Here is a 27,026-nt window from a genome sequence, read left to right on the forward strand (position 1 = left end):
ACCGGCTCCAGCCCCGCCCCCTTTCCGAAACCACAGAGAAGCGGCCTCCGGCAGCTAGAGCGGCCCAGCTGGGAGGGCGGCCATAGCTCCGCCCTGAGGGGGCTGCAGGGACCGACTCCACGCAGCGTTTGATCCGCGCGCTGACCTAACGCTTGATGGAGGGTTTCCCACCATGGCTGGTATTTTTTTTTTTTTACCAGTACAGTGCTTGGGAGCGTTTACTCTGTTTTGATAACTATGTGGCCAATTAACATTCACCAGAGGTTAACAGCTAGGATCACCATCACCTTTGCCCGCCAAACAGAAAAGATTTCTTAAATATTTCAGTAGTGCAACGCACGGATCTTCATAACAGTAGCTGTGTTGATTCTATCAGCCTTGGAGAATCCAAGATGAGCATTACTAGGCTGTTGCGGAAAGAGACTTGGACCAAACACAGTGACAAAGCAGAGCCCCGCAGTACTAAAAATCTGTGGTTACAGATGAGGACAACTCAGAAACATGTCTTTGAAAAGCATGGCGACAACTACAACTGGTTCTTGCACGTCCCACTACATTTGCTGTCATTGGCAATTCAGTGTACCTGTTGTTTACTAGGGCTTTATCACAACCTTTCTATCTGGGCCACACTATAACATGGCAACCTCCCATACCTGACCTTGGAAAGAGAAATGGTCAAGTATAGAGTCTGAAATACAGCCTTCTCTGCCAAGTCTGAGAAGCGTGCAGATCGAAGTGTGATTTGGAAGTTACCTGAAGACCTTCAGCCAGCAACTGGCCTCAAATAAGCTGGAGTTCTTGCAGAGAATGCAGAGGATTCTGAAGGAAGAGTTGTATTTAATTCAAAACCATTTGCACATCTTATTCAAGAGACAATGTGTAATAATCCTCAGCAAGTAGGAGAAGGCTGCTGTTCAGGTATGGCTATTACTTTTAATGGACCAACTCCCAGAAAGATGATAGTAATGATGTGCACTGGCTCAGGGCATTCATTATTTCAACAGTACACTGATTTTCTTACCTCCAAATGGTTCAGAAAATGACTGAAGGCTGAGGGATAATAGAATTGTGCTGTGCAAAAGCACTTGAAATGTGGATCCACTTGAAGTGTGAATTGAGATATGTAAGTGTAAAATACACACTTAACTCATTAATACATCTATTATTTGAAAACCTAATATGAAAAGTATAAACTCAGTAATTTTTATATTGACTCGCATTGAAATATTTTCAATATGTTGCATTAAATATAAAATTATTTTTCATTTTATTTTGTTTAATAGAAAATTTTAAATTACATATGTGTCTCATATCATATTTCTATTGGATAACAAAAGTAAAACACTCCATTGCCACCATATATGGTAGTTTAACCATTTGTCCACACAGCAACATTTTTAAGACCATTTATTGAAGGGATCTAGCTTCTAAAAGAGGTTTCAAATATTTGGGTGTATAAACAGATATTTCCTAAGTGTATTCTCTGGACCCCATATCATCTTTAATTTTTGTGAAAATATTTCAAATGTTTAATAACCCAGTACTGTTGTCTAAAAGCATTTTATTGAGTTACTGTATGGACTGCAGCACTACGTAAAAGCCGTTGGACAAGCACTATCTCCTGTGTAGGATAGTCTTTAAACCAAAAAAACCAACTGGCAGGCACATCCCAACACTACATTCTTCCACTACGGGCAATATGCTGATAACTGTCACCTCTACAATGTAACTACTTTATGTTACTAGGGAAAATTTTGCACTTGTGGAGCCTTAACCTCAATTTTGAATATTGTTGAGGTTGCCAGGAAAATCCACAAACAAGTTGTTCATCTGTAAAATTCTGCTGGTGAAAAAAAAGACTACTGTCACACCTATTACAATGGCCAAAATCCAGAACATTGACAACACCAGATGCTGGCGAGGACATGGAAAAACAGGAACTTTCATTCATTGCTCATGGGAATGCAAAATGTTACAGCAAGTTTGGAAGACAGTTTGGCAATTTCTTAAAAAACTAAACATACTCTTACCATACAATCTAGCAGTCATGCTCCTTGGTATTTATCCAAAGGAGTTGAAAACTTATGTCAACACAAAACTGCATACAGATAGATGTTCACATCAGCTTTATTCATAATTGCCAAAACTTGGAAGCAATCAAGATGTCCTTCAGTAGGTGAGTGGATAAACCATGGTACATCCAGACAATGACATATTATTTGGCACTAAAAGGGAATGAGCTATGAAGCCATGAAAAGACATGGAGGAAACTTAAATGCATATATTAAGTGAAAGAAGCCAAGTGGAAAAGACTGCATATTGTATGATTCCAGCTGAGGTGGGGGATAAATAAACAGGGCACAGAAGCTTTTCAGGGCAGTGAAAGTACTCTGTATGATATCATAATGATGGATACATGTCACTATACATTTGTCCAAATCCATGGAATGTAAACCAAGAGTGAAACTATAGACTTTGGGTTTTTATAATGTGTCAATGTAGATTCATCAGTTGTAACAAACGTACCACTCTAGTGGGGGATGTTGGTAATGAGGGAGGTTATGCATGTGTAGGGGCAGGGAATATATGAGAGATTTCTGTACCACCCAACTTTTTTTTTTTTAAGATTTTATTTATTTATTTGACAGAGAGAGACACAGTGAGAGAGGGAACACAAGCAGGGGGAGTGGGAGAGGGAGAAGCACGGAGCAGGGAGCCCAATGCAGGGCTCGATCCCAGGACCCCGGGATCATGACCTGAGCCGAAGGTAGATGCTTAACGACTGAGCCACCCAGGCACCCCCCCACCCAGGCACCCCCCCACCCAACTTTTTTGTGAACCCTAAACTGCTCTTAAAAAATCAAAGTCTTAAAAAAGACTGAATGGCGGCGCCTCTCTCTCTCTCTCTCGCTGTGTCTCTCTCTGTCAAATAAATAAAATCTTAAAAAAAAAAAAAAGACTGAACAGTTTCTTAAGAAGATTGCTATGGTCTGCATGTCTGTGCGCCACCCCCCACATTCACATTGGAATCTTAACGCCCAATGTGATGGTGATTAAGTCCTGAGGGTGGGACTCTCATGAATGGGATTAGTGCTTTTATAATAGAGATCCCACAGAGCTCCCTAGCCCCTTCTGCCAAGTGAAAATACAAGAAGTTTAAGACCCAGAACCTGACCTTGCTGGCACCCTGATCTCAGACTTCCAGCCTCCAGAATTGTGAGAAATAATTTCTATTGTTCATAAGCTACACGGTCTGTCATATTTTGTTATAGCAGCACAAACGGACCAAGGCAGAAATTGGACACTGAGACTGGAGTGCCACTGTCACAAATACCTAAAAATGTGGAAGTGGCTTTGGAATTGAGTAACTGGTAGAAGCTGGAAGAATTTTGGGTGCATGGTAGAAAAAGCCTACATTGCCATGAACAGACCATTTAAAGCAATTCTGGTGAGAACTCAGAAGGCAAACAGCAAAGAAAACTATAGAGAAAGCCTCAGTCTTCTTAGAGAGTACCTAAGTGGTTGTGAACAGAGTGTTAGTAGAAATATGATGGATGGTAAAGGCCATTCTGATGAGGTCCCAGATGGAAATGAGGAACATATTATTGGAAATGAGAGGAAAGGTGATCCTTGTTACAAAGCAGCAAACAGCTTTGCTGAATTGGATTCTCCTCTTGGGGTTTTGCAGAAGGTAGAACTTGTGAGTGATGAAACTGGATATTTGGCTGAGGAAATGTCTAAGCCAAGTGTTGAAGGAGTGGCCTAATTCTTCTTGAATGCTTATAGTAAAATGTGAGAAGAGAAATGATTTAAAGATAGATTGTTAATCAAAAAGGAAGTAGAATCTAAAAATCTGGATACTTTCCAGCATATCCATATTGGGAGAAATGGGAAAAGCTTGTTCAGGAGAGGACAGGGTGTGGCCAAACCACCTTTTGATTAAGGGGTCAGTATGGGTTTGAACCACAGAGTTAGGTAGCAACCGAAGAAGGAAAAGTCCGTGTGAACTGAAGAGGAAGGAATTAGGCTGGCTGTTGGACTTGGGATTTTACAGGTTGGGATCTTAGAGCTATATGGCTGTGACATTGGGCTATTCTTCAAGACAAGGAGGAAGGACCCCAGCTCATTAGAGCTGCCTCCTCAGTTTCACAAGGCTGAGACGGGACTTTCCTGAGTTTCAACAAGCCACACAACCTCTACCCAAACCAAAGTGGTGCTGCCCAAAGCCATGGGGGGCCAACCCCTGCCCAGGAGAGCCATGGGAGCATGGCTACCTCCATCTAGATTTGGAAAGATGAAGCCACCCAGAACTGTGGGTGTACAACCCAAGCACAGGGCCACCTCTGGCGCAAGGGCACCAGAGAGCCCCAACCAGGGCAATTCCTAATGAAGCCATGGGGGTGAGGCCACCCCTGCGATCCCAGACTGGTAGAACCATCAGCATGCAACTTCAACCCATGAGAGCTGCCCTGCAAAGCCATGGGGCTGCAAATACCCCTGAGGGCCCAGAAGGTGAGACCCTTCCTCCCCCCTCCCCACCCCCCGAGTTGGCCCAGAAGGTAGGACCTCCATCCCAGAGGGCTGAACATCTAGTTAAAATTATTCTCAAACCTTAAGATTTACCATTAGTTGCCTTGTGGGGTTTTGAACTTGCTTGGAACCTGTTACCCCTTCTTTCTCTCCTATGTCTCCCTTTTGGAATGAAAATATCTATCCTAGGTCTGTCCCACCATTGTATTTTAGAAACACGTAATTTGTTTGATTTCATAGATTCACAGCTGGCAGGGATTTCCTTAGAATGAATCATACCTTGAGTCTCACCCATACCTGATTTAGATGAGACTCTGCACTTTATAGACTTTTAGGGCTGTTGGGATGGAATGACTGTATTTTGTATGAGAGAAGGACATGAATTTGAGGAGCCAGGGATGGAATGCTATGGTCTGAATGTTTGTGTCCCCCCTAAAGTTCACATATTGGAATCCTAACACCCACTGTGGTGGTGTTAGGAGGAGAGGTTTTTGGGAGGTGATGAGGTCATGGCGGGGGCAGGGGGCCTCGTGAATGGGATTAGTGCCCTTATCAAAGAGATCCCACAATGCTCCCTAGCCCCTTCCTGTGTGAGGATACAGTGTGTGAGGATACAATGAGAAGTCTGCAACTCCGAAGAAAGCCCTCACCTGACTTAGCTGGCACCTTGATCTCAGATTTCCAGCCTCCAGAACTATGATAAACTTCTGCTGTTTAGAAGTTACATAGTCTATAGCATTTAGTTATAGCAGAACAAACTAAGGCAAGGACTATACAAATATCTGGTCAGATTTCTCTTTCTGAAGTTTGGTTTCTAGTGTTAACAGGGCAGAAGCCTTGTCTCTTTGCCTCACTGTTACATACCCTATACAGGTCTTTATATGCAGTAAGTATTCAATATATTATACATTACTGAATGAAATTACCTCTATAAAGCACTATGCATATATGAATAGGATAGTATTTTTACCACTGCCAAATAACTTTTCTTCTGCTCCTATGGCATTGACTTTCTACCTTCTATTATTTTCCCAACTATATTGCAAGTTGCTTGAATATGGACTTCATGTGTGAGGACCCTTTATATCTTCCATAACACCTTGCATATACCAGCCATACAGTCAAATTCTAAAAGCTCAGTAGCAAGCAATAACCTTATAAAAAAAAGTTTATTTCCATTATAAAAAGCATCACACCTAACACACACACACACACATACACTATTTCACAAGACTTGGGATATAAGTTTATATATAAACGGGCTAAATGTGCTGGAAGAAAACATTATATGTATATGACTTTGAATACAAGTTAAATAAAGCACCTATTCAGAAAGTCATTTTTGCTTTTTTAATTAAAAAAAAAAAGTGTAGGGGCACCTGGATGGCACAGTCGGTTAAGCGTCTGACTCTTGGTTTTGACTCAGGTCGTGGTCTCGGGGTTGTGGGATCAAGCCTCCTGTTGGGCTCTGCGCTCAGTATGGAGTTTGGGATTCTCTCTCCCTCACCCTCTGCCCCTACCCCCTGCTCTCTCTCTCTCAAATAAATCTTTTTTTTAAAATAGTGGGTACCATCAGGAATCCCTGAGATTTTTTTTTAAGATTTTATTTATTTATTTGAGAGAGAGAGAGCACTAGAGAGAGAGAGCAAGCATGAGTGGGGGGCAGAGGGAGAGAGAGAAGCAGACTCCCCGCTGAGCAGGGAGCCCAATGTGGAGCTCAATCCCAGGGTCCTGGGATCATGACCAGGGCTGAAGGCAGACGCTTAACCAGTTGAGCCACTGAGGTGCCCCAATAAATAAATCTTTTCTTTTAATGTAGCCCTTGAAATACCAATGTAGAGAAAAGTGGAAAGAGTACTGATGTTGGAGGCAAGAAGACCAAAATCAGAATCCAGATTCCACTACTTATGAGCAATGTAATGATGAGTAAGTCATTTAACTTCTGAGTCTCCATTCCTCATTTGTAAAAGAGATGAACATTTATCTCACAGTATTTATATGAAGATTAAACAGGAGAGTGTTTAGCATTGTATCTAATACTTAATGGATGTTCAATGGATATTTATATAGCAGTGTATTTCTACCATACACATGTATTAGTTTTATGAATAACTTTAAGTTAGCAAGGTTTAGTTTAAAATGAACAGAGTAGATTCAAGAGATCTGGTTTCTAATTCTTACTCTACTATTCAACAGCTTGACATTGCACTTTAAAATTCTTATGTATAAAATAGGGATAATATAACTGCTCTACCTACCTTACAGGAAATTGTGAGGATAAAAATAAGAAAACATGTCAAAGTGATGTGAAAAAGCTGTTGGTATTTCATTTATTAAAAATATGTGGTAATGACTGCAGTGTTATAATTTTTTTTCAAGATTTTATTTATTTGACAGAGAGCACAAGCAAGGGGAGCGGCAGAGAGAGAGGGAGAAGCAGGTTCCCCACTGAGCAGGGAGCCAGATGCGGGACTCGATCCCAGGACACTGAGATCATGACCTGAGCTGAAGGCAGATGCTTAACCAACTGAGCCACCCAGGAGCCCCTGCAGTGTTATAATTTGAATGATAAAAATAAAAGCCACAAATGTCCAAAACCAGAATTGTCTAAATATATAAGTAGATACCATACAGTCATTAAAAATGTACATAGATGGATGAAATAATGTGCTTGGGGTTTGCTTCAATATAAAGTAAGAAAGGAGAAGTGGATCAGGGTATAGATGAAACAGGACTGGTCCTGAGTTAATAATCATTAATGCTGGGTAATGTGTATATGGGGATCCATTATAATATTCTGCTTACTTTTGTATGTTTGAAAATTTCTCTAATAAAAAAATTAAATATAAGTAACACACTGTAAGATACACGTAAATGATATGTAGTATAAGTAATATATGTAAATATATCCTAATTAGGCCATTGGAGACCTTTGTGAGATCAGCTGTAGTGGAGGGAAGCAAGGACATATGCTGGAATGCAAAAGTCTGAGTGAATTAAAGTAACTGGTTAGGCTTAGATAGCCACCCCCAAAGATGGCCACCAATTCCTTCCCTCACTATATGCACATGCCACTTTTCCCATTGAGAGGTGAGGTCCATTGTCCTTCCTTTTGACTCTGGGATGGCTTTGTGACTTGCTGTGACCCACAGAACGCAGTGGAAGGACACAGTGCCATTTTGGGTCTAGATTTCAAAACTGTATTTTTTCTTTTTATGAAAACACACCTATATTACGAATTAAAAGTCTACTGCTGTTGCAAAGTCATGGCAGACTAAGTTGTTGAGGGCTAAATATTCTCCAAAGTGAAAGATCTCCTTCAGTTACATTAATCATCCTATCCAAAATGTGATTTCAGCAAACCCTAATCCAGCCCATCCCCACACCACCTCAGGCTTTCTAAGTAGGTAATTTTACGATAATGACGGACAAACTACTAGTTCTCTCTCTAGGACAAGATGGGACAATTGAAGTCTTTCTGGTTGCCTGACATTTTTTCATTCTACGGCTTCTAATGGATTTATACAATATTTAGCATCTCCTAGTGTCCATCAAAGCTGAATAATTACCTAAATTATGAGAGCTTGATTCAAAGTTTAAACTGAAGGTGTCATTTTTTGTTCTAGAAAATGTCCAGTTTCTAAAACTGTTCTCTAAAGAAGAATCAGTGCTGGCCATCCTAACAGTTTTGGCACTTGCTGTTTTTGATGCTCAGCTCTCATAGCTGCGGGTTTCCCATCCTTTCCCTCACCAACCCCCCTGCCATGCTACCTTTTTTTTTGTAATATCACCAACTCCCTAACCACATGCAGTTTTCAAGTTCTATTATTACAATATAAACTATGTGTACTGGCCTTTTTTTTTTTTTTAAGATTTTATTTATTTATTTTAGAGAGAATGAGAGTATGAGTAAGCATGAGCAGCGGGAGGAGCAGAGGGGGAGGGAGAAGGAGAGAAATCTCCAAGCACACTCTGTGCTGAGTGCGGAGCCTGATGTAGGGCTCAATCTCACAGCCCTGAGATCATGACCTGAGCCAAAACCAAAAGTTGGATGCTTAACCGACTGAGGCACCCAGGCGCCACACTGGCCTTTCTTTTTAAAAAGAGTTAAGGATAACCACTTAATAGAAATTCAGTCTATAGCTTCCAAAGCATCAGAGGGGGAAAAAAAGATGGAACCAGGGAAGACAAAGAGAACTTCAACAACATGATGTGTAGAAACAGAATGCATTTCTTATGATTTCAGATATATTTAAAGAGATTATCTCACTAGTCGGATAAAGACATAAATCTTTCTATATTGTATTTAAAAGGGCATACTTAAAAAATGATGCTAAGAGACTGACAGTATTCCAAGCAAGTGCTACCTAAAAGCAATATCAAAATCAGACAAAAGAGACTTTAATGCCAAAAGTTTTATTAGCAAAAAGAGTGTCAATAATTATAAATGGGACAATTCATAATTATAAATGAGACATGTAACAATCCTGATCCTGAATGCACCTAACTTTAAAATACATAACCCAGAACATTTGAGTCTTTTGATATATCCTGAAAACTCAAAATAGATTATTTTGTTCAGATGGTGATTTCCATGGAACCATCAAGATTTCCCCTCAAAAGACTGTATAAGTCCATTTACTTCACAATTTAACTTTTCTTTTGTTTTTATGTTTATCCAAGCCACAAATGCACATAAAGTACCAAGTTCCATAAGATTTATTAATAAAAATTATCTGTTAGCCAATTCTCTTAATATTTTACTTTCATGTTAGCCAATTCTCTTAATATTTTACTTTCATGTTCTAAATAACATGCTTCCTTTTTGTTGACTTTTTTTTTTTAGTTTAGTGATTTCCTACTTACTTCCCATATGGAGAATGAGTATTTAGCTCTTTGATCTCACCATCAACACAGATACACTCTCATTCTTCCAATAAGTTTATATCTTCCCTTTGGTTAATTCACTATTCACTATTAGTATTACTGTGACTATGTAGGATATTCAGAGATGAACCACATAGTAAACCATGGTTACTTTTTTCCTTGCTACATAACTTTTCCCCCTAGAGTTAAATGTCTTGTTCTTTTATTTATCCAGCTTTCTATGAACTCATCAATAATTCAACTCCAAATTAAATCATCTCTCAAGATGTTCATTCACGCCTGATTTTCTACCAGTTTCATCTTCTTGAAGTCACTCCAGAGCTTCTGACCTGCACCCATCTGGACTGACTCCCCTCTTGCGAGGACACAGCTGTCTTCTGGGGAAGACCCTTCTACTTTTCCCCACCTTGGAGCTCCTGTTTCCTGTATCCTATGCCTTTCTCTCTTGGTTTCCTTCTTCCTTTTAATGGAGCACGTCCTTTTGGAGATTCTTCAAGAAGGTTACATGGGAACTTTCATGTCTTAAAAATCCATTCTAATTCCTGTTTGCATATAACCTGTTTGGGCTTTTTTTTTTTTCCTCTGAAAGCTTGCAGAATCTTTTCTTTGGTCTATAGTAAACTTTCATGATGATGTGCCTTTGGACGAAACTATTTTTATCTGTTGTTCTAAGTATTTGGTAGACCTTTCAATCAAGAATCTCGTGTCCTTCAATTCTGGGAAATTTTTGTGCCTTGTTTCATTGACTTTGCCCACTCCAGACCTCCTACCATCCTGATCTTGGACATGCTGGACTAGTCCTCTAAATTTCTAATCTTGGGGCGCCTGGGTGGCTCAGTCGTTAAGCGTCTGCCTTCGGCTCAGGTCATGATCCCAGGATCCTGGCATCAAGCCCCACATTGGGCTCCCTGCTCAGCGGGAAGCCTGCTTCTCCCTCTCCCATTCCCCCTGCTTGTGTTCCCTCTCTCGCTGTGTCTCTCTCTGTCAAATAAATAAAATCTTTTTAAAAAAATAAATTTCTAATCTTTTCTCTCCTGTCTTCCATCTTTTTAACATTTTTCTGTACTTCCCAGCTATTTAGCTTGTTTATATTCCAATCCTTCTATTAAGTTTACTATTTCTTCTACCATTTTTTTAAAGATTTTATTTTTTTATTTGAGAGAGACAGTGTGAGCACACGAGTGGGGGAGAGGGGCAGAGGGAAAGGGGGAAGCAGACTCCCGCTGAGCAGGGAGCCCGATGTGGGGCTTGATCCCAGGACTCCGGGATCATGGCCTGAGCCGAAGGCAGATGCTTAACCAACTGAGCTACCCAAGCACCCCTCTTCTACCATGTTTTTAATTTTCAAGAGTTCTTACTTATTCTCTGAATATTCCTTGTTTCAGGAAGGCAATATCTTTTCTCTCTTGGGATATTAAATGGTAAGATTTTGCTTGTTCTGTTTTATTTCCTTTTCCCTGCATAGGCAATATTGTGTTTTGTTTTGTTTTGTTTTCTGTTTGTTCTCTATCTTTCATGTTAGAGGCTTTCCTCAGATGTGTGGTCATTCATGAGAGCCTACTTATGTTTAAGGTTAAGGGACTAAAAAGCTGCCTAGATGCTTTAGCATATATATGGGGCTTGTTGACCGTGAACTTTAACATTAGGTGATCTGGCTGGACTTTCTGTTGGGGAACCACTGATTGTCAGCATTATTTCCTCTTTCCTCCTGGGCTGATAAGATTCCCCAGAGACTTTCAATCTCCCCCATGGGATAAACATTTGGGTGCCAGCATTTTAGGAGCCATGTAAGAGAGGAAAGTTGGAAGTGGGGAGACAAGCTCACCATTAAATGTGCTTGTATTCATTTAATCCCCTTGTTCTTGATGAAGCAGAAAGTATAGTCTAAGAATAAGGACTGGAGGGTCCTGATTTTCTCCTGGGAGTTAATTTCCTTACAGAACCTTGTAAAGACCTAGAGCAAGAGTGAAGGGTGCGGGGTGAAAACAGTGGGTATTAATGGCAAATATGTAGCCCTTAGAGTCAACGAACTCCCTGAAACCTCACTTATCCCCATGTGCCAAATGTCCAGCAGCTAAGCATTTACTTCCTGTTGAAAATGGAAATGTTCTTCTCTTACAAAACTGAATAAATTGTTTGGAGGGCACCAGTCCAACAACTGTGGCATTTATGGTTCGTGGTGTAATAGGCAGTTCCCACCCACTCATCCTAAAACAAAGATTGACAGTTGACCAGCACTGACTATTTACACACAATTGCTGGTCAACTTTTCAGATGCCTCATTCTTAAATATAAATGGACCACCAAAAATCATCAGAAATTTGAGAAAAGTTTACAACCTGAAAAACAAACAAACATAAAAGTGGGAAATAATCTCAGAGGAAAGAAAAATAATTCAGGGAATAGAAAAGAACTTAAAAAAAAATCCTAGTTAATGTTTAAGAACCGGAAACTTTCCACTACACTATTTCACAGCCACACCATAGGACAGGAATTGTTATGCTCATCATGAAGATTAGGAAGTTGATGTTCAGAATGAGGATGCCTTGGATAAGCTTATGCTCCCAGCCAGTAACATGCCTGAGATTTGAGTCTTCATGTTCTGATTCCCTAGTGGTCTTTTAGTTGAACCAGAGCTGCTTTGGTATTTATAAACTCCACACAGCATATAGTTACACAGAACCATATGAAAATAAGTTCCCAATACATGAAACCACAAAACTCTTAGTTGGAAAGCATTCATCTTTATTTCTATCCCATGTATGCTATTCTTTTAGCCTAGGCATCTTTTCTTGGTAACGTAAAGTGATATTAACATTCGTAGCAGGAACAATTTTAAGTCGCATGTTCTCATGGAATATATCACAGAATGAAGCCCGGGACAGAGGTATGACTAAGAGAGGCTAAATTTGGAATTTGAGATTCTAACATAATTCAACCACTAGATAGTAAAAGAAAATCACTACATTTTCACAATCTGTATTACAGATCATGAATACTGAGCACTTCACACTGCATAAAGTAAATATACATTAAGTACATCCAACCAAGTTTAGAACACTTTAATATGAGTTTAAACATAAGCGTAGTAGGATAGGCAATACTTTGACTTTTTTTTTTTTTAAGATTTTATTTATTTATCTGACAGAGAGACAGCACGAGAGAGGGAACACAAGCAGTGGGGGAATGGGAGAGGGAGAAGCAGGCTTCCCGCCGAGCAGGGAGCCCGATGTGGGGCTCAGTCCCAGGACCCTGGGATCATGACCTGAGCCGAAGGCAGACGCTTAATAACTGAGCCACCCAGGCGCCCCGGCAATACTTTGGTTTTGAATGATTGTTGTTTTTTTTTTTTAAGATTTTATTTATTTATTTGAGAGAGAGAATGAGAGACAGAGAGCACGAGAGGGAAGAGGGTCAGAGGGAGAGGCAGACCCCCCGCAGAGCAGGGAGCCCGATGCAGGACTCGATCCCGGGACTCCAGGATCATGACCTGAGCCGAAGGCAGTCGCTTAACCAACTGAGCCACCCAGGCGCCCCTATGGTTAAGAGTCTCTTATGGTTTGCTTCCCTCTCTCTCTTTTTTTTCCCTTTCCCCATGTTCATCTGTTTTGTTTCTTAAATTCCACATATGAGTGAAATCATATGGTATTTGTCTTTCTCTGATTGATTTCACTTACCATTATACCCTCTAGGTACATTCACATCATTGCAAATGGCAAGATTTCATTCTTTTTGATGACTGAATAATATTCCTCTGTGTGTGTGTGTGTGTGTGTGTGTACACAGACTGGTTGCTTTAAGACCTTCACACTTGTTTAACAGATTTGTTACTTTAAGATCTTCACACTCACTGATGTGGCCAGCAATTCCCCACCAAGTTATCTCTTCCTGATTTCCCCCAACAGAACCCATGAAAGACTCTCTCACCATTTTTATTTATTTTGTTATAATAAATAATATCTTCAGTCAGTTGCCCCAAAACTGACATTTAAATTAGCCTGCAAAGTCTCATTGTCAGTATATGTATAATTCCTGTCAGATAGTGAGAAATATTAAGTGAAGCAACAAAGTGACTGAGGGGATGTGTAATTTAAAGAGGGTGGTCATGATGTTGTACTGGACCATTATATGAAGGCAAATACTATGCTGTCCAGGGCCTCCTCATTCCGATGGGAGAATCCTAGACCACCTCAGGGGAATCCTATTCACTAAGGAAGGTCAAGTGGCAGGAAATCCCAGACAGTGATACTGTATCAGGTAACGGCAGCAGTACTTCACATGGGCCATGCTGATGCCCAAAGGGAAATTCTTCATATTTTCATCTTTTTTTTTTTTTACTGAAAACCTAACCCACAGGAAACAGCATTCATTTCAACTTAAAGAGAAACTTTCCCCTTTCCCTCCATGACTCAGAACACTAACTAGTAATACTGTAAAGTAGGAAAACTACTTACATCTCAGCTTCACTGAAGAGTTTATATTTGGCATACTAGAGATATTTCCAACACCATTCCTTAAATTCCTCCAAAGACCTCTCCCACTTATAGCAGTATTTGCCCAAGACTTCAATAAGGCCTTTTTCTTCACAAGCGTCAATATTCAAAGTTACTTGGAAATTGTGATGGAAAAAAAAATGGAGCAAAAATAGTTCTTTTAAAAAAATCTCATTTATTCTCCAATTCCATCTCCAAAAAACATAAAGTATATATAACTGAAATCCATCTTTAATTATCAAAACACTCTGAGATCATCTCATACATTTTTCCTAAAAAAAAAAAATTGAGAAAGGGTGTCTCCTATTAATTGGTAATTACATTTGTTAAGTCATCTCCTTGTACATTTAACCAGTGTGACCCTTCAAAAAGATACAGGAAAATAATGAGTTACTTCTATGTGCCAGGCACTCTATTAGCTGCATCACAAAAAGTATACAAGATCTAAGGTTTAATGCCCATTCTGTTACTCATTAGCTGTATGATATTGGGCATACTACTCAAATACTCTCAATCTTAATGTCAACATCTTGACATTTGCTATAATAATAGTCCCCTCACAGGGTTACTGTAGGGTTTAAACCAGCTAATGGTTGTTGTAGCAAAGTCTTAGGATCCATAGTTGGCACCTAGTGTTAGCTGCCTATAGCCAGTGCCAATAATACAGAACTAAGAACCAGATCTGTTGCAGGAAAGAAAAGTTGGCCAGAATTCCTGGCAAAGAGCTGAAGAATCAAATTAGTATTCTCTCAAGAATCTTCAGCCTTGGGCCTGCATCCATTTGGAGGGAAGGTCTGGAGAACTATTTGGGAGAAGCCTTGGGGCAGACCGGTCCTAACACAAACCAAAGGTTATGAATCGGACCAGACTGGCCTCTGGAATGCAACATTTGACTCAAGTTGGCATACAGAAGCAATGCAATAGGGTTTTCTTTAAAAATATGTAGTGCTAGGTAAATTGTTATTACTACATACATAACACCCACAGATACCTGCTCTCAAGCAGAGATGGATTTAAATGTTGCATGGCTGAGGGGAAGACAGAATAGATGAGTGGCTGACTATATCAGAGAAAGCAAGGAATGTGGTGATAAAACTAGATTAGAGAAGCCATAGAGGGTGATAGCTAAGCATTCAGGCTCTAAAAGCAGAATGCTCAGTTTCAATTCTTGTCTCCATCACTCACTCTTTAGCATAAACTCAGGCAAGTTAAGGAACTTTTATGTGCCTAAGTTTCTTCCTGGATAAAAAAGAGTAGTATTAGTACCTACCTCATAGGGTTGTTATAAGAATTAAAAAGTTAATATATATAAAGCACTTTATATGTTACATAAATATCTAATATATTTTTATACATATAACATATAAATAGATTTTGTGTGTGTATGTATGTGTATATATAAACTTTTTTTATATATAGAAAGCACCAACAATGTATATGTAAAGAAGATTGCCCAGCACATAGTAAGCATCAGTGTCCCAATCTGTAAAACGGGAACAATAAAATGTCTTACTTTATAGCTTGTTATAAGAATTAAATAAATTATATCTACAAAGTGCTTAGCACATAATAAATCAACACATATTTGGCATTTTTATTAGAACATGGGTGGGTACCAAAAATAATTTTAATCCAGGGAAAAATACTTCGTAATGGAATATAACAGAAAATATCATGAAAAACATTATTCTCATTTTAGTGTTGAATATATTTACTAGGAAACCATGAGTAACTTGGCATACTTGTCCACTTTCCACTGTATAAAACACATCTGAATAATTCCACCTCTTAGATCTGTCACAGGATCTAAGTCACAGATAAAAAAAATACAGAAGATGAAGGAGACAAAGAAGGAGAAGGAAAGAAACCACAACTACAATAGCAATTTTTTAAAAAAGATTTTATTTATTTATTTGGCAGAGAGAAAGAGAGAGCACGTGCACACAAGCAGGGGGAGCGGCAGGCAGAGGAAGAAGGAGAAGCAGGCGGGGATGAACCCAGGACCCTGGGATCATGACCTGAGCTGAAGGCAGACGCCTAATTGACTGAGCTACCCAGGCGCCCCTACAATAGCAATTTTGAAATAATATTCCTCTCAATATTCATTCACCAGCAAAGAAAAAAAAAACGAATAACCTAAACTAACAACCAAAAAGCTTATTTATAAATATACTTATAGAGAAAATATCACTTCTAAATTCTGAAAAATGGGCACTCATAAAGAAATTTGTTGAAACATGCCTTCTAAAGAACAAATGTTGCCAGAAAATTTAGAACTTAAAGGTCAATTCACCGAAACCCAAATAAGCATAACTCCTATTTAGTCCACAAAGAAACCCAGAGAGTACAGAAGTCAAGGCACCAAGAAAATTTTAAGGAGGCTGTGGCCAACAGTGTACTAACTGCTAAAAGGCTAAGGCAACACCTGGTAAGTGTCCATGAGGTACGGCAGCAAAAGCATATAATTGATGATCTTAATAAAATCATTGTATGGACTGGCTGGGATTGTGGAAAATACTAGATAAATCAGCACAGTCTGGGAAATGATTTTTATAGAGAGAGGAGCAAAAGACTAAGCATGAGTCACTAACTTTGAGTTAGAATAAGCTTCCTCAATTTAGGAGATATTCAAACTGGGATTTTTTTTTCAGATCGTAACTTTTATTCTAATGGTGATAAACAAAAGCCAATTGATATTGGGGATTTATTCCACAAAGCCTATTACTAGGTCATCCTTTGACCCAAAGTGAATAGAATAATTTTAATCTTTGCACCTAAAAGATGTTAAAGCACAAAAATTTAAGATGATATATATGAAAGTTTAAACTGAATGATGTTTAGGACCCCTGGGTGGCTCAGTTGGTTAAGCGTCTGACTCTTGATCTCCATTCAGATCTTGATCTCAGGGTCATGACTTCAAGCCCTGCGTTGGAGCCTGCTTAAAAAAATTTCTTTTTCTTAATTTTAAAAAATAAACTGAATGATGTTTTCCTGGATTTTATTAGAATACTTCTGTGCTAAGAGATTCTCAGCTAGCAGGGCACCTGGCTCGCTCAGTCTGTGGAACATGGGACTCTTGATCTTGGGGTTGTTAGTTTGAGCCCCATATTGGGTGTAGAGATTACTTAAAAATAAAATCTTTAAAAAAGAGAGAGAGAGTCTCACTTATCAATGGCAGATTAAAAATCTTTTTTGAAGATGTGATGTATGTACCAGTCTCCATCCCAAAGGATTATGCAGACAAGTGCTTGAGAAACCACCTGTAAATTCTTCTGATCAGGTGTGAATGACAATACCATTTATCTATCCATCTAGACAGCACTGTCCAATAGAAATATAATGCGAGTCATCCTGTCAGTATGGCTAAAACCAAAATCATAAGAAACAAGTGTTGGGGAGAAAAAGGAATCCTCATGCACTGTTGGTGGAAATGCAACTGGTATGACCACTGTGGAAAACAGAATGGAGGTTCCTCAAAGAATTAAAAATAGAATGAGCCTCTGATCCTGTAACTGCACTACTGGGTATTTACCCAAAGAATATGAAAACACTAATTCAAAGGGATATATGAATCCCTATGTTTACTGCAGCATTATAGCCAAACTATGGAAGCAGCTGAAGTGTGGATAAAGAAGATGTGATTTATATATATATACATTCCATATATAATATTCTATTATATATATAATGGAATATTATTCAACCATAAAAAGAATGAAATCTTGCCATTTGCAACAACTTGGATGGATCTAGAGAGAATAATGCTAAGTGAAATAAGCCAGAGAAAAACAAATACCATATGATCTCACTCATATGTGGAATTTAAGAAACAAGACAAATGAACAAAGAAAAAAAAAAGACAAACGAAAAACCGACTCTTAACCATAGAGAACAAACAGATGTTTGTTTGGGGGATGGTGAAATAGATGAAGGGGATTAGGAGTACACTTCTCTTTTTTTTTAATATTTTATTTATTTGACAGAGAGAGAGACAGTGAGAGAGGGAACACAAGCCGGGGGAGTGGGAGAGGGAGAAGCAGGCTCCCCGCTGAGCAGGGAGCCCGATGTGGGGCTCGATCCCAGGATCCTGGGATCATGACCTGAGCCGAAGGCAGCTGCTTAACGTAAGATTGAGCCACCCAGGCACCCCAGGAGTGCACTTTTCTTTGATGAGCACTGAGTAACGTGTGGAACTGTTGGATCACTATATTGTACACCTGAAACTAATATAGCACTGTATGTTAACTACCCTGAAATTAAAATTTTTTAAATAATTTTTTTAAATTAAATAAATAAATAACTCTTTAAAAAAAAGAAATATAGTGTGAGTTACATATGTAATTTAAAATTTTCTAGTAACCATATTTAAAAAGTAAAAAGAAATAGATGTAGTTAATCTTAGTATTTTCTTTTTTTTTTTTTTAAAGATTTTATTTATTTATTTTTGAGAGAGAGAGAAATAGTGAGAGAGAGCACAAGTGGGGAGGAGAGGGAGAAGCAGGCTCCCTGCTGAACAAGGAGCCGGATGCGGGGCTTGATCCCAGGAGCCTGGGATCGTGACTTAGGCCGACCCAGGCGCCCCAGTATTTTCTATTTAATCTAATATCCAAAATGTTATTTCAGCATGTGATCAACATGAAAATCATTGCTAAGATATTTTACATTCTTTTTTTCATACTAAATCTTTGAAATTGAGGTGTATTTTACATTTGCAACATATCTCAATTTGTACTAGCCTCATTTCAAATGCTCAGTAGTCGCTTGTGGCTAGTGGTTGACCGTATTGGACCATACAGTTCTAGAATCCAGGTTCCCTGCTAACAGGAGTATGGGTTTTCTTGTTCACAGATGTAACTGTAGCATTAAGAAGAGTGTCTGGCACAAAATGAGCCCTCAGGGAATATTTGTTGAATGAATGAACAAGTGAATGAATTAATCCATGAGTTTTACACACATATATGAAAAAAAATGCCTATGACATAGATGAAATTTTAATTATATGGCTAGAACTATTAAGAGAAGCATATAATTATATTAAACTCAATTCTAGCCCAGACTATAGTTTAGTGATATACAGTTAGTCAATACAAATTCCTAAATAGATGCATACTTTCAAAAACAGTATAAACATGTTTTACTATCAATAGGGAATATTCTTCTATAATCACTTTAAACATGATTTTCCCAAACATTTAGGAAATTAATATGCTGTCACACACCTCTAGTAAAATCAAATAAACCATAGTTTTTCTCTCTGGAATGAATGAACTCCGCATTCATCAAATACACACAATTCTTACATATTCCACTAGCATTGGCGAAGAAATGCTTTTTGGCTTAATGTCCAATTCACTCTAAAACTGGCAAAAGAATATGCCAAAAATAGTTTCAAAGCCCTGACAAAAAGTTACATTATGTTCTTGATTTTTAAAATGTTTACCCCCATAAATAAATAAAATCTTAAAAAAAAAAAGGGGCGCCTGGGTGGCTCAGTCATTAAGCGTCTGCCTTCAGCTCAGGTCATGATCCCAGGGTCCTGGGATCGAGCCCCGCATCGTGCTCCCTGCTTGGTGGGAAGCCTGCTTCTCCCTCTTCTACTCCCCCTGCTTGTGTTCCCTCTCTCGCTGTGTCTCTCTCTGTCAAATAAATAAATAAAATCTTTAAAAAAATAAAAAATAAAAAAAAATAAAAATGTTTACCCCCAAAAGTACTGAGATTACTTAATGTAAATGAAATATGCCCCAAACAGCTGATGTTTGATAACAAAGGTTGGATAGAAAAGCTTACCTTCTCTGCTAAGAGCTCTCTTATCTTGCTTGCTTGAACTCTAAATTTCATGAGCTGGGACTCCAGAGCTACACATCGTTCTTTCCAATCTACTGGTCCATCTGTCTCAGAAAGCTCTGCCATATTTACTCTAGAAAAGAAAGCATTCAAACAACATAATACCCATTAGCACTCAAGATAATTCATTACATCATCCCATGTACGCATTCTAGTTACCATCTAATGATATCCACATACAAATTTTATAAATTCTCAGATAAATTTCAAAACTGGCTGAATAGCTCATGGAAAAAACTAAGTGGGAGACAGGAGGCCAGGGTTGGAGGCCCAATGTGTTTATTATTCATCCTTTCTATATAACGTATCCTTTCCATGTCTCAGTTTACCCAATCTTGAAAAAGCAGGACACTGATCATAACAAACCATCATTCCTCCTGAGTATATTGTGAGGAACAAATTAAATACTGCTATTTTTAACAGCACTTTGGACAGAATAACAGCACCACCCAAACAGAGACTAATGGTATTATTTTAGCTCTGCCCAACAGATAAAACATTTTTTTAAACTTTCAGTTCATAATTTTACCACACTCCTAAATTTACAGGACTATCTCAATTTGATTCAGTTGGTAGCATGATAGAATAACCTAAGACACTTCATTACTAGACCTACAATTATAAGTTAGATTTACATTATAATTATTACTTACCATCACCCTAAATTTGTCTTGGTCCAAGCTCTCTTTCAAGCTAAAAATCCTTTGGCATATTTAACTGGGCAAAGTATTATGACATTGGACATATTTGTATAATTTCTTTTCTGTTGCAAGAAAAGATATAAATATAAAATTTGGAATCACCTACATTAAGTAAATCGGTGTTCCCCATGACATTAATGTTTCCTTTTGAAGGAGATAAATCCCGGGGAAAAGCCTGTTAAGAGGGAAGTCAGGAGGCAAGGGAACTGGTTTTGAAATTCTAAAGTGCAAAAAAACTATAACTTCATTGTTTCTGGTTCTGGGATTCATAAACGTTGTTTTAAATGTTAATGTTTCATCATGCCATTTGAATAAATGACTTGATGATATATTTCCAAATTGCCCTAGCTTTGAACAGATAAAATTTGCATTACGAATGGATTTCCATAAGGAGCTAAGCCCTGGTCTCAGCATATACGTGACAGCAAAACTCTGAGAACCCCAGGATAGATCTGCAGCTGAAGTGTACCATTCTTTTGTTTTCCAAAAATATGTGTCCCTCACATATTAACCAAGTTGATTTTCTCAGTATTTAGTGTAATATAGCCCTTCCTAAACCTATACAAGTTTTTAAAAACTTGGCATTGCTAAAAACCCACAAAAGATTATTTTCCTAGTATAAGTATTGTTTTGTGCTTAAACCAATTTTCACATTAATACTGACATTATCATTCAAAAATTTAGAAATAAATAAAAGTAGAGTTGTTCTACAAAGGCTACAACTTTATTAAGACCACCAACCATCTCAAAGCTTCCAGATGCTCCTAAATTCTAGCCATAATTTCAGGGAAACTTATAAGGGTAAAACTGGAAATCATTCTCTTTTCATTTTTTGGTTTTATAGAAGGTTCACACCATTGTTTTCTGAGTCTCTTCTAAGGATATCAGCCTTGTTAATGACCTTTATCATTCCCCACATTTAGGAGTAGATAATGCACAAACTTTGTCAGTCACAAACTTTTTCTCAATTCCGCTACTTCATTTCTTTCCTCCTTAGCTTTCGAGTAGACACAGAAAGAAAATATGGATGAAATATTATAAAATAAAAATTGGTCCTGAAAGAGATGTCATTAAGTCTTCAATCATTTGTATCTTTGCACAGAAATGTACTGATACTGTTAAACAAGAGTTTAATTCACGTTGATGAATTTTTGCTCTCCATTCTACTGTAAAATTTCTACAGTTTAAAAAATAACATAAAGGCAGATATTTTTCAACAAATGAAAATCAATCAATACAGTGAACCATATTAATATAGTAGTAGACAAAACCACATAATCATTTCATTCAATGCAGAGAAAAACATTTGATAAAATTCAACACCCTTTCAGGATAAAAACAGTCCATAAGCTAGTAATAGGAGGGAACTTCTTCAGCCTGACAAAAAGCACCTACAAAAAGCCCACAGCTAACATCAAACTTAATGATCAATGACTGATCTGCCAAAGACCAGGAATGAGACAAGAATGTCTGCTTTTGCCATTTCTAGCCAACATCATACTAGAGGTTCTAGCCAGAGCCAGAAAATAAAATAAAAAGAATCCAGTTTGAAAACTAAATCTATCTCTGGGCCTGGCATATACTAGATATTCAATTAAAAAAAAGAAAGAAAAAAAGAAAAAGAAAACTAAATTATTTCTCTTTCAGATGTCATGATGTTGTACATAGAAAATTCTAAGGAATTCACAAAAAAGCTATTAGAACTACTTGAGTTCAGCAAGGTTTCAGGAAGCCAGATCAAAATACAATCAATTATATCAATTGTTTTTCTATGCATTACCAAGAAAAAAATTCAAAAATGAAATCAAGAATATATTCCACATACAACAGCATCAAAAATAACAAAATACTTAGGAATAAATTTAACAAAAGAAGTGTTAAGGCTTGTACTCTGAAAACTACAAAACATCATTGAAAGAAATTAAAGAAGACCTAAATAAATGAAAGACATCCACGTTCATGGATTGGAATACTTAATATTATGCAGATGCCAATATTTGCAAATGTACACATACATTCAATTCAATCCCTCTCAAAATTCTAATGGCATTTTTTGGTAAAAATTGGCAGGTTGACCCAAAATTCAGATGGAAATTCAAGGGATCCAAAATAGTCAAAACAATATTGAGACTCGTATGTCCAAATTTCAAAAATTACTACAAAGCTATAGTAGTTAAAACTGTATGGTATCGCCATAAAGATAGACATATGATCAACAGAATAAAAGCAAGAGTCCAAAAATAAGACCTCACATTTATAGTCAATTGACTTTTGAAAAGGGTGCCAAAAACATTCAATGGGGAAAGGATAATCTTTTCAACATTGGTGCTAGACAACTGGATATCCACATGCAAGAGAATGAATTTGGACCCCCTCCATCACAACATATACAAAAACTAACTCAAAATCGATCAAAGAACTAAATGTAAGAACCAACGCTCCAAAAACTCTTAGAACAAAAGGCAGGGGTAAATCTTTGTGACCTTAGATTAGGCAACAGTTTCTTAGATTTGACATCCAAAGCATAAGTAATCAAAAAGAAAATAGATAAATTGGACTTAATCAAAATTAAGAACTTTTGTTTCAAAGGACACTGTCAAGAAAATGAAAAGAAAACCCACAGAAGAGAGAAAAATATTTGCAAATCATATATCTAAGAAACTTTTATCCAGAATATATAAAGAACTCTTACAACTCAACAATAAAAAACAAAATAATTAAAAAGTAGGCAAAGGATCTAAACAGATATTTCTCTAAGGAAGATATACAAATGGCCAATAAGCACGTGAAAAGATGCTCAACATCATTAGCTGTAAGGGAAAAGGCAAATTAAAATCATGACAATTACTGCACACCAAATAGGATGATTATGATAAGAAAGACATGTAATAACAAGTGTGGGTGAGAATGTGGAGAAATTAGAACCCTCATAATTTGCTATTGGGAATGTAAAAATGGTATAGCTGCTTTGGAAAATAGATTAACAGTTCCTCAAAAGTTTTAACATAAAGTTACCATATGACCCAGCAACTCCAACGCTAACTATATACTCAAGAGAATGGAATACGTAAGTCTACACCAAAACTTGTATATAAATGTTCATAAAAGCATTTTTCAAATAGCCAAAAAGTGGAAACAATCCAAGTGTCCATCATCAGATGAATGGATAAATAAAATGTGGTATATCGGTATGTTGGAATATTATTCAGCCACAAAAAAAGAATAAAGTACTAATACATGCATGACAATTATCCTAGATGCCAAGTAAAAGAAGCCTGACATAAAAGGCCACATAAAGTATGATTCCATTTACATGAAATAGGTAAATCAAAGAGACAAAGCAAGTTAGTGGTTGCCAAAGCTGTGAAGAGAGGGCAATGGTGATCAACAGCTAATGAGTTTGGGGTTTCTTTTTAGAATGATCAAAATTATTCCAGAATTAGATAGTGCTGATGGTTGCACAACCTCCTGAATATACTAACAGCCACTGATCTGTACACTTTAAAGGGTAAATTTTATGGTTCGCAAATTATACCTCAATTTTAAAAAGGGCATTTATTTACAAATGAGTAAAGAAAAAGTAAGTTGCGGGGCGCCTGGGTGGCTCAGTCGTTAAGCGTCTGCCTTCGACTCAGGTCGTAATCCCAGGATCCTGGGATCGAGCCCCACATCGGGCTCCCTGCTGGGTGGGAAGCCTGCTTCTCCCTCTCCCACTCCCCCTGCTTGTGTTCCCTCTCTCTCTCTCTCTTTCTCTCTGTTAAATAAATAAAATCTTTTAAAAAAAAAAAAAAAAGAAAGAAAGAAAAAGTAAGTTGCATAGAACTGTTGAATCACTATGCTGTACACCTGAAACTAATGTAACATTATGTGTCAACTATACTCAAATAAAAATAATTTTTTAAAAAAGTAATGCAGAGACAAATATTCTTCTCACACATTTATTTACACAATTGTTCCCCACATATCTGTTGTCTTTTAAAACTTGTTTGTGATATATACAAAGAACAAATTTTATTTAAATATGTGGTAAAGTGTAACAATCATTTTCTTCATGGACTCTGGGCTTTGTTTTATACTTTAGAAAGATCTTCCCCGCTCCAAAATTAAAAAATAAAATTTTTTTTCAAAGAAAGTAACAGTTTACATGGATGTATAGTAGGTCAATATTTACAAATTTAATGATCCATTGTTAGTAGTTATCCCTGCCAAGAATTCTACCATTAACTCAAATGATTTAGAGGGAAATGTTTTAACTTCAAATATGGCAAGTTCATACATACATCTTACCAAGACTACTTTGCTATGAAAACGACACAATAAATAAACCCTAAGTTAAACATACCTATTCATATCTTTAGTTATGTTCATTATATATTTTACAATGAAGTAGAAAAACCTTAAGAATATTATTAAATTGGCATCTAATGTCTGCATTCCCTATTAATAGGGTCATAATCTTAAAAAATTCAAAACTACAGATTGGTCCCCCAGAGGTCTAGACACCTGATTTCCTCATTTCATTCCGTAATTTCGGTTAGTATAAAGTAACTATTATACTGTTATGTTACTGTTAATACACCATCTTGAGTAAAGATTCTAACTTTGAACAACATCCACTATCATTTTCCATTACCACTGATTTTATAGAACATAACTGTATGGCTTTGGGAGTTATAACCATCTGCTAAATAAATATCATTTCTAGATTTTGAATTTGAAAGTAATCTATCTTCACTGCAGTGGAGAGGAAAAGTCTTGGTTTCCCAAATACCCCTCCCCCCATGACTTTGGGAAATATTTACTGACACAAAATAAACTGTTTACAATTATGGAGTGAATGCTCCTTTCTCTGAATCTCTGACTTCCTGTTTCTCTTCCAAATCCCAAAAGAGAAAGAAAAAGAAAAAAAAATCATCTATTTAGGCTTATCCTGATGAAGCTCAGGGTTAGCCACTCACATTCTTTAATTCTCTCCTCTTACGGCACGGGTTAACTCGGCCAGGTAAGTGTGTATTTCTTGTCTAAATCAGAAAGGATCTCTTTCTTGACCACACTGAGGCATGCCTTGTTTAAGAAGCCTCCTGACCACCAACCAGCCCCACTTGGACTAAGCCCGCCCTTCGGTGGCACTGCCCCGGGCAGCCGTGCTCCCCACTCCACAGCTCCTCGGGGACACACACACACCGCTGTGCGGTCGAGGTTTGCGACAGGCATTTTCACAAAGAAAGTAGTGACCTGCAGGTAGCACAGCACCAAAGCTTTTAGGCGTAAATCGTTCGACTTGCTCTTTCCACAGTTTCGCACATCAAAATCGATGGCTCAAATGTTCCGTCTTTTTAAAAAGTCGTCTAATAACCTCAGGGCCAGCGCAGTTTCACGGTAGGTCACCTAAGGGCACTTTGACATTCCGGCAACACGAGGAGCAGAAAATGGTTCTTTCAAGTTTTGAGAAGTTTCAGCCCCGAGATCACAGCGCGGCTCCCAGCAAGCCGAGGCCGAGCCGCAGCATCCCTAGCTGCGCTGGCCACCGGGCGCGGGGACGCGGGACTGCCGTCTGCGCCCCCACAGGACCGCCCGCGCCGCGCCACACACCCGGGGCCCGCATTTTCAAACAAAATGTCACCGGAGAGCAGGGGGCGAGGAGCCGCCGGCCACCGCCTCCGGCCGAGACCCCAGACCTGGGGGCAGCGAGTGGGGCGACACCGAGTACCGGAGCTGCGGCGGGAGGCGCGGGGGCGAGTCCCGCTCCATCCCGCGCCAACGCGCTCCACCGTCCCGGTCCCCGCCCGCCGGCTCTGCCCGCCGCCCCCAACCTCCGCCCGGCGAGCCCCCCGGGACGGCGCGCTCTCGAGGGGGCGGGGATCCCGGCATCTGAGCGGCTGGGATCGCCCCTCAGCTCCGGGCCCTCTCCATCTGCCTACCTCTGCTGCGGGCCCCCGACTGCAGCTCCCGAGGTCCTCGCTGCTCTTGCCGCGGGGTTCCTGGGGTTCTCCGCCGGGGCCAGCCCAGCTCTGAGCCGGGAGCGGGCGGGGGGCAGGGCACCGCCTTCTCCTAGGACTGGCGGTCGGAATAGCCAATCGGAAGCGCAGCCGACCGTCTGACGTCACCTAAGGGTGTGGCTATGACTTGGACTCCTCCTAGGCCCTACCTCGAGGGAGTTCTGTCCTGGACTGTCCGCCCCTAGCCTTCGCCATACCTACAGCTCAGAGGGTGTCTTAGCGGTCACCTCCTTTCCATTCTCTCTGCCTCGGCTCAGCCCCCACCTGTTTGGTCTCCCAGCCTGAAGGCTCTCCTCTTGCCAATCCATCTTTTACCCTCTTGCCAGGTTAACTGTCCTGAAATGCACTTTTGATGTACGCCCTGCCAAAGACTTCGTTGGCTTTCTTTTGCTTAAATTATCAAGGAGAGACTCCCTAGGCTAGTATTCGAGGTCTCCGTCCTACTTTTGCAGGTGTATTTTTTTACAGCTGCCCTTCACACACCCCCGGGAAGTCCATTTGGCACGTTCACCTGCTATTTTCTACATCCCCTTTAAAAGTTCTAACTGTCCTCTAAGACACAGCTCAAATAA

At 38.9% G+C, this 27,026-nt stretch overlaps 2 protein-coding genes across 4 annotated transcripts in view; one reads left to right on the plus strand and one right to left on the minus strand.

Moving 5' to 3' along the window:
• Positions 1-26,496, minus strand: part of PLEKHH2 (pleckstrin homology, MyTH4 and FERM domain containing H2) — a 106,447-nt gene extending 79,951 nt beyond the window's left edge. For all 3 annotated transcript variants that reach the window (XR_010405723.1, XM_045885091.3, XM_064572553.1), the window contains exons 1-2: positions 26,377-26,496; positions 19,698-19,827 (exon numbers count right to left, since the gene is read on the minus strand). Coding sequence is in view for 2 of the 3 variants with exons in the window: in XM_045885091.3 (XP_045741047.1) it covers positions 19,698-19,820 (123 nt within the window). In the remaining variant the exon portion in view is untranslated. The remainder of the gene's footprint in view (positions 1-19,697; positions 19,828-26,376) is intronic.
• On the plus strand, positions 393-1,047 carry C1GALT1C1L (C1GALT1 specific chaperone 1 like). The gene is given in 4 exon segments (XM_045883922.1): positions 393-537; positions 540-633; positions 635-970; positions 972-1,047. Coding segments are annotated over 4 exon segments (651 nt in total).
• Positions 26,497-27,026: the final 530 nt, after the last annotated feature.

Source organism: Mirounga angustirostris, unplaced genomic scaffold (assembly GCF_029215605.1).
Source record: "Mirounga angustirostris isolate CCGP_5_RB_7025 unplaced genomic scaffold, mMirAng1.0.hap1 SCAF_10, whole genome shotgun sequence".
Classification (NCBI taxonomy): Eukaryota; Metazoa; Chordata; class Mammalia; order Carnivora; family Phocidae; genus Mirounga; species Mirounga angustirostris.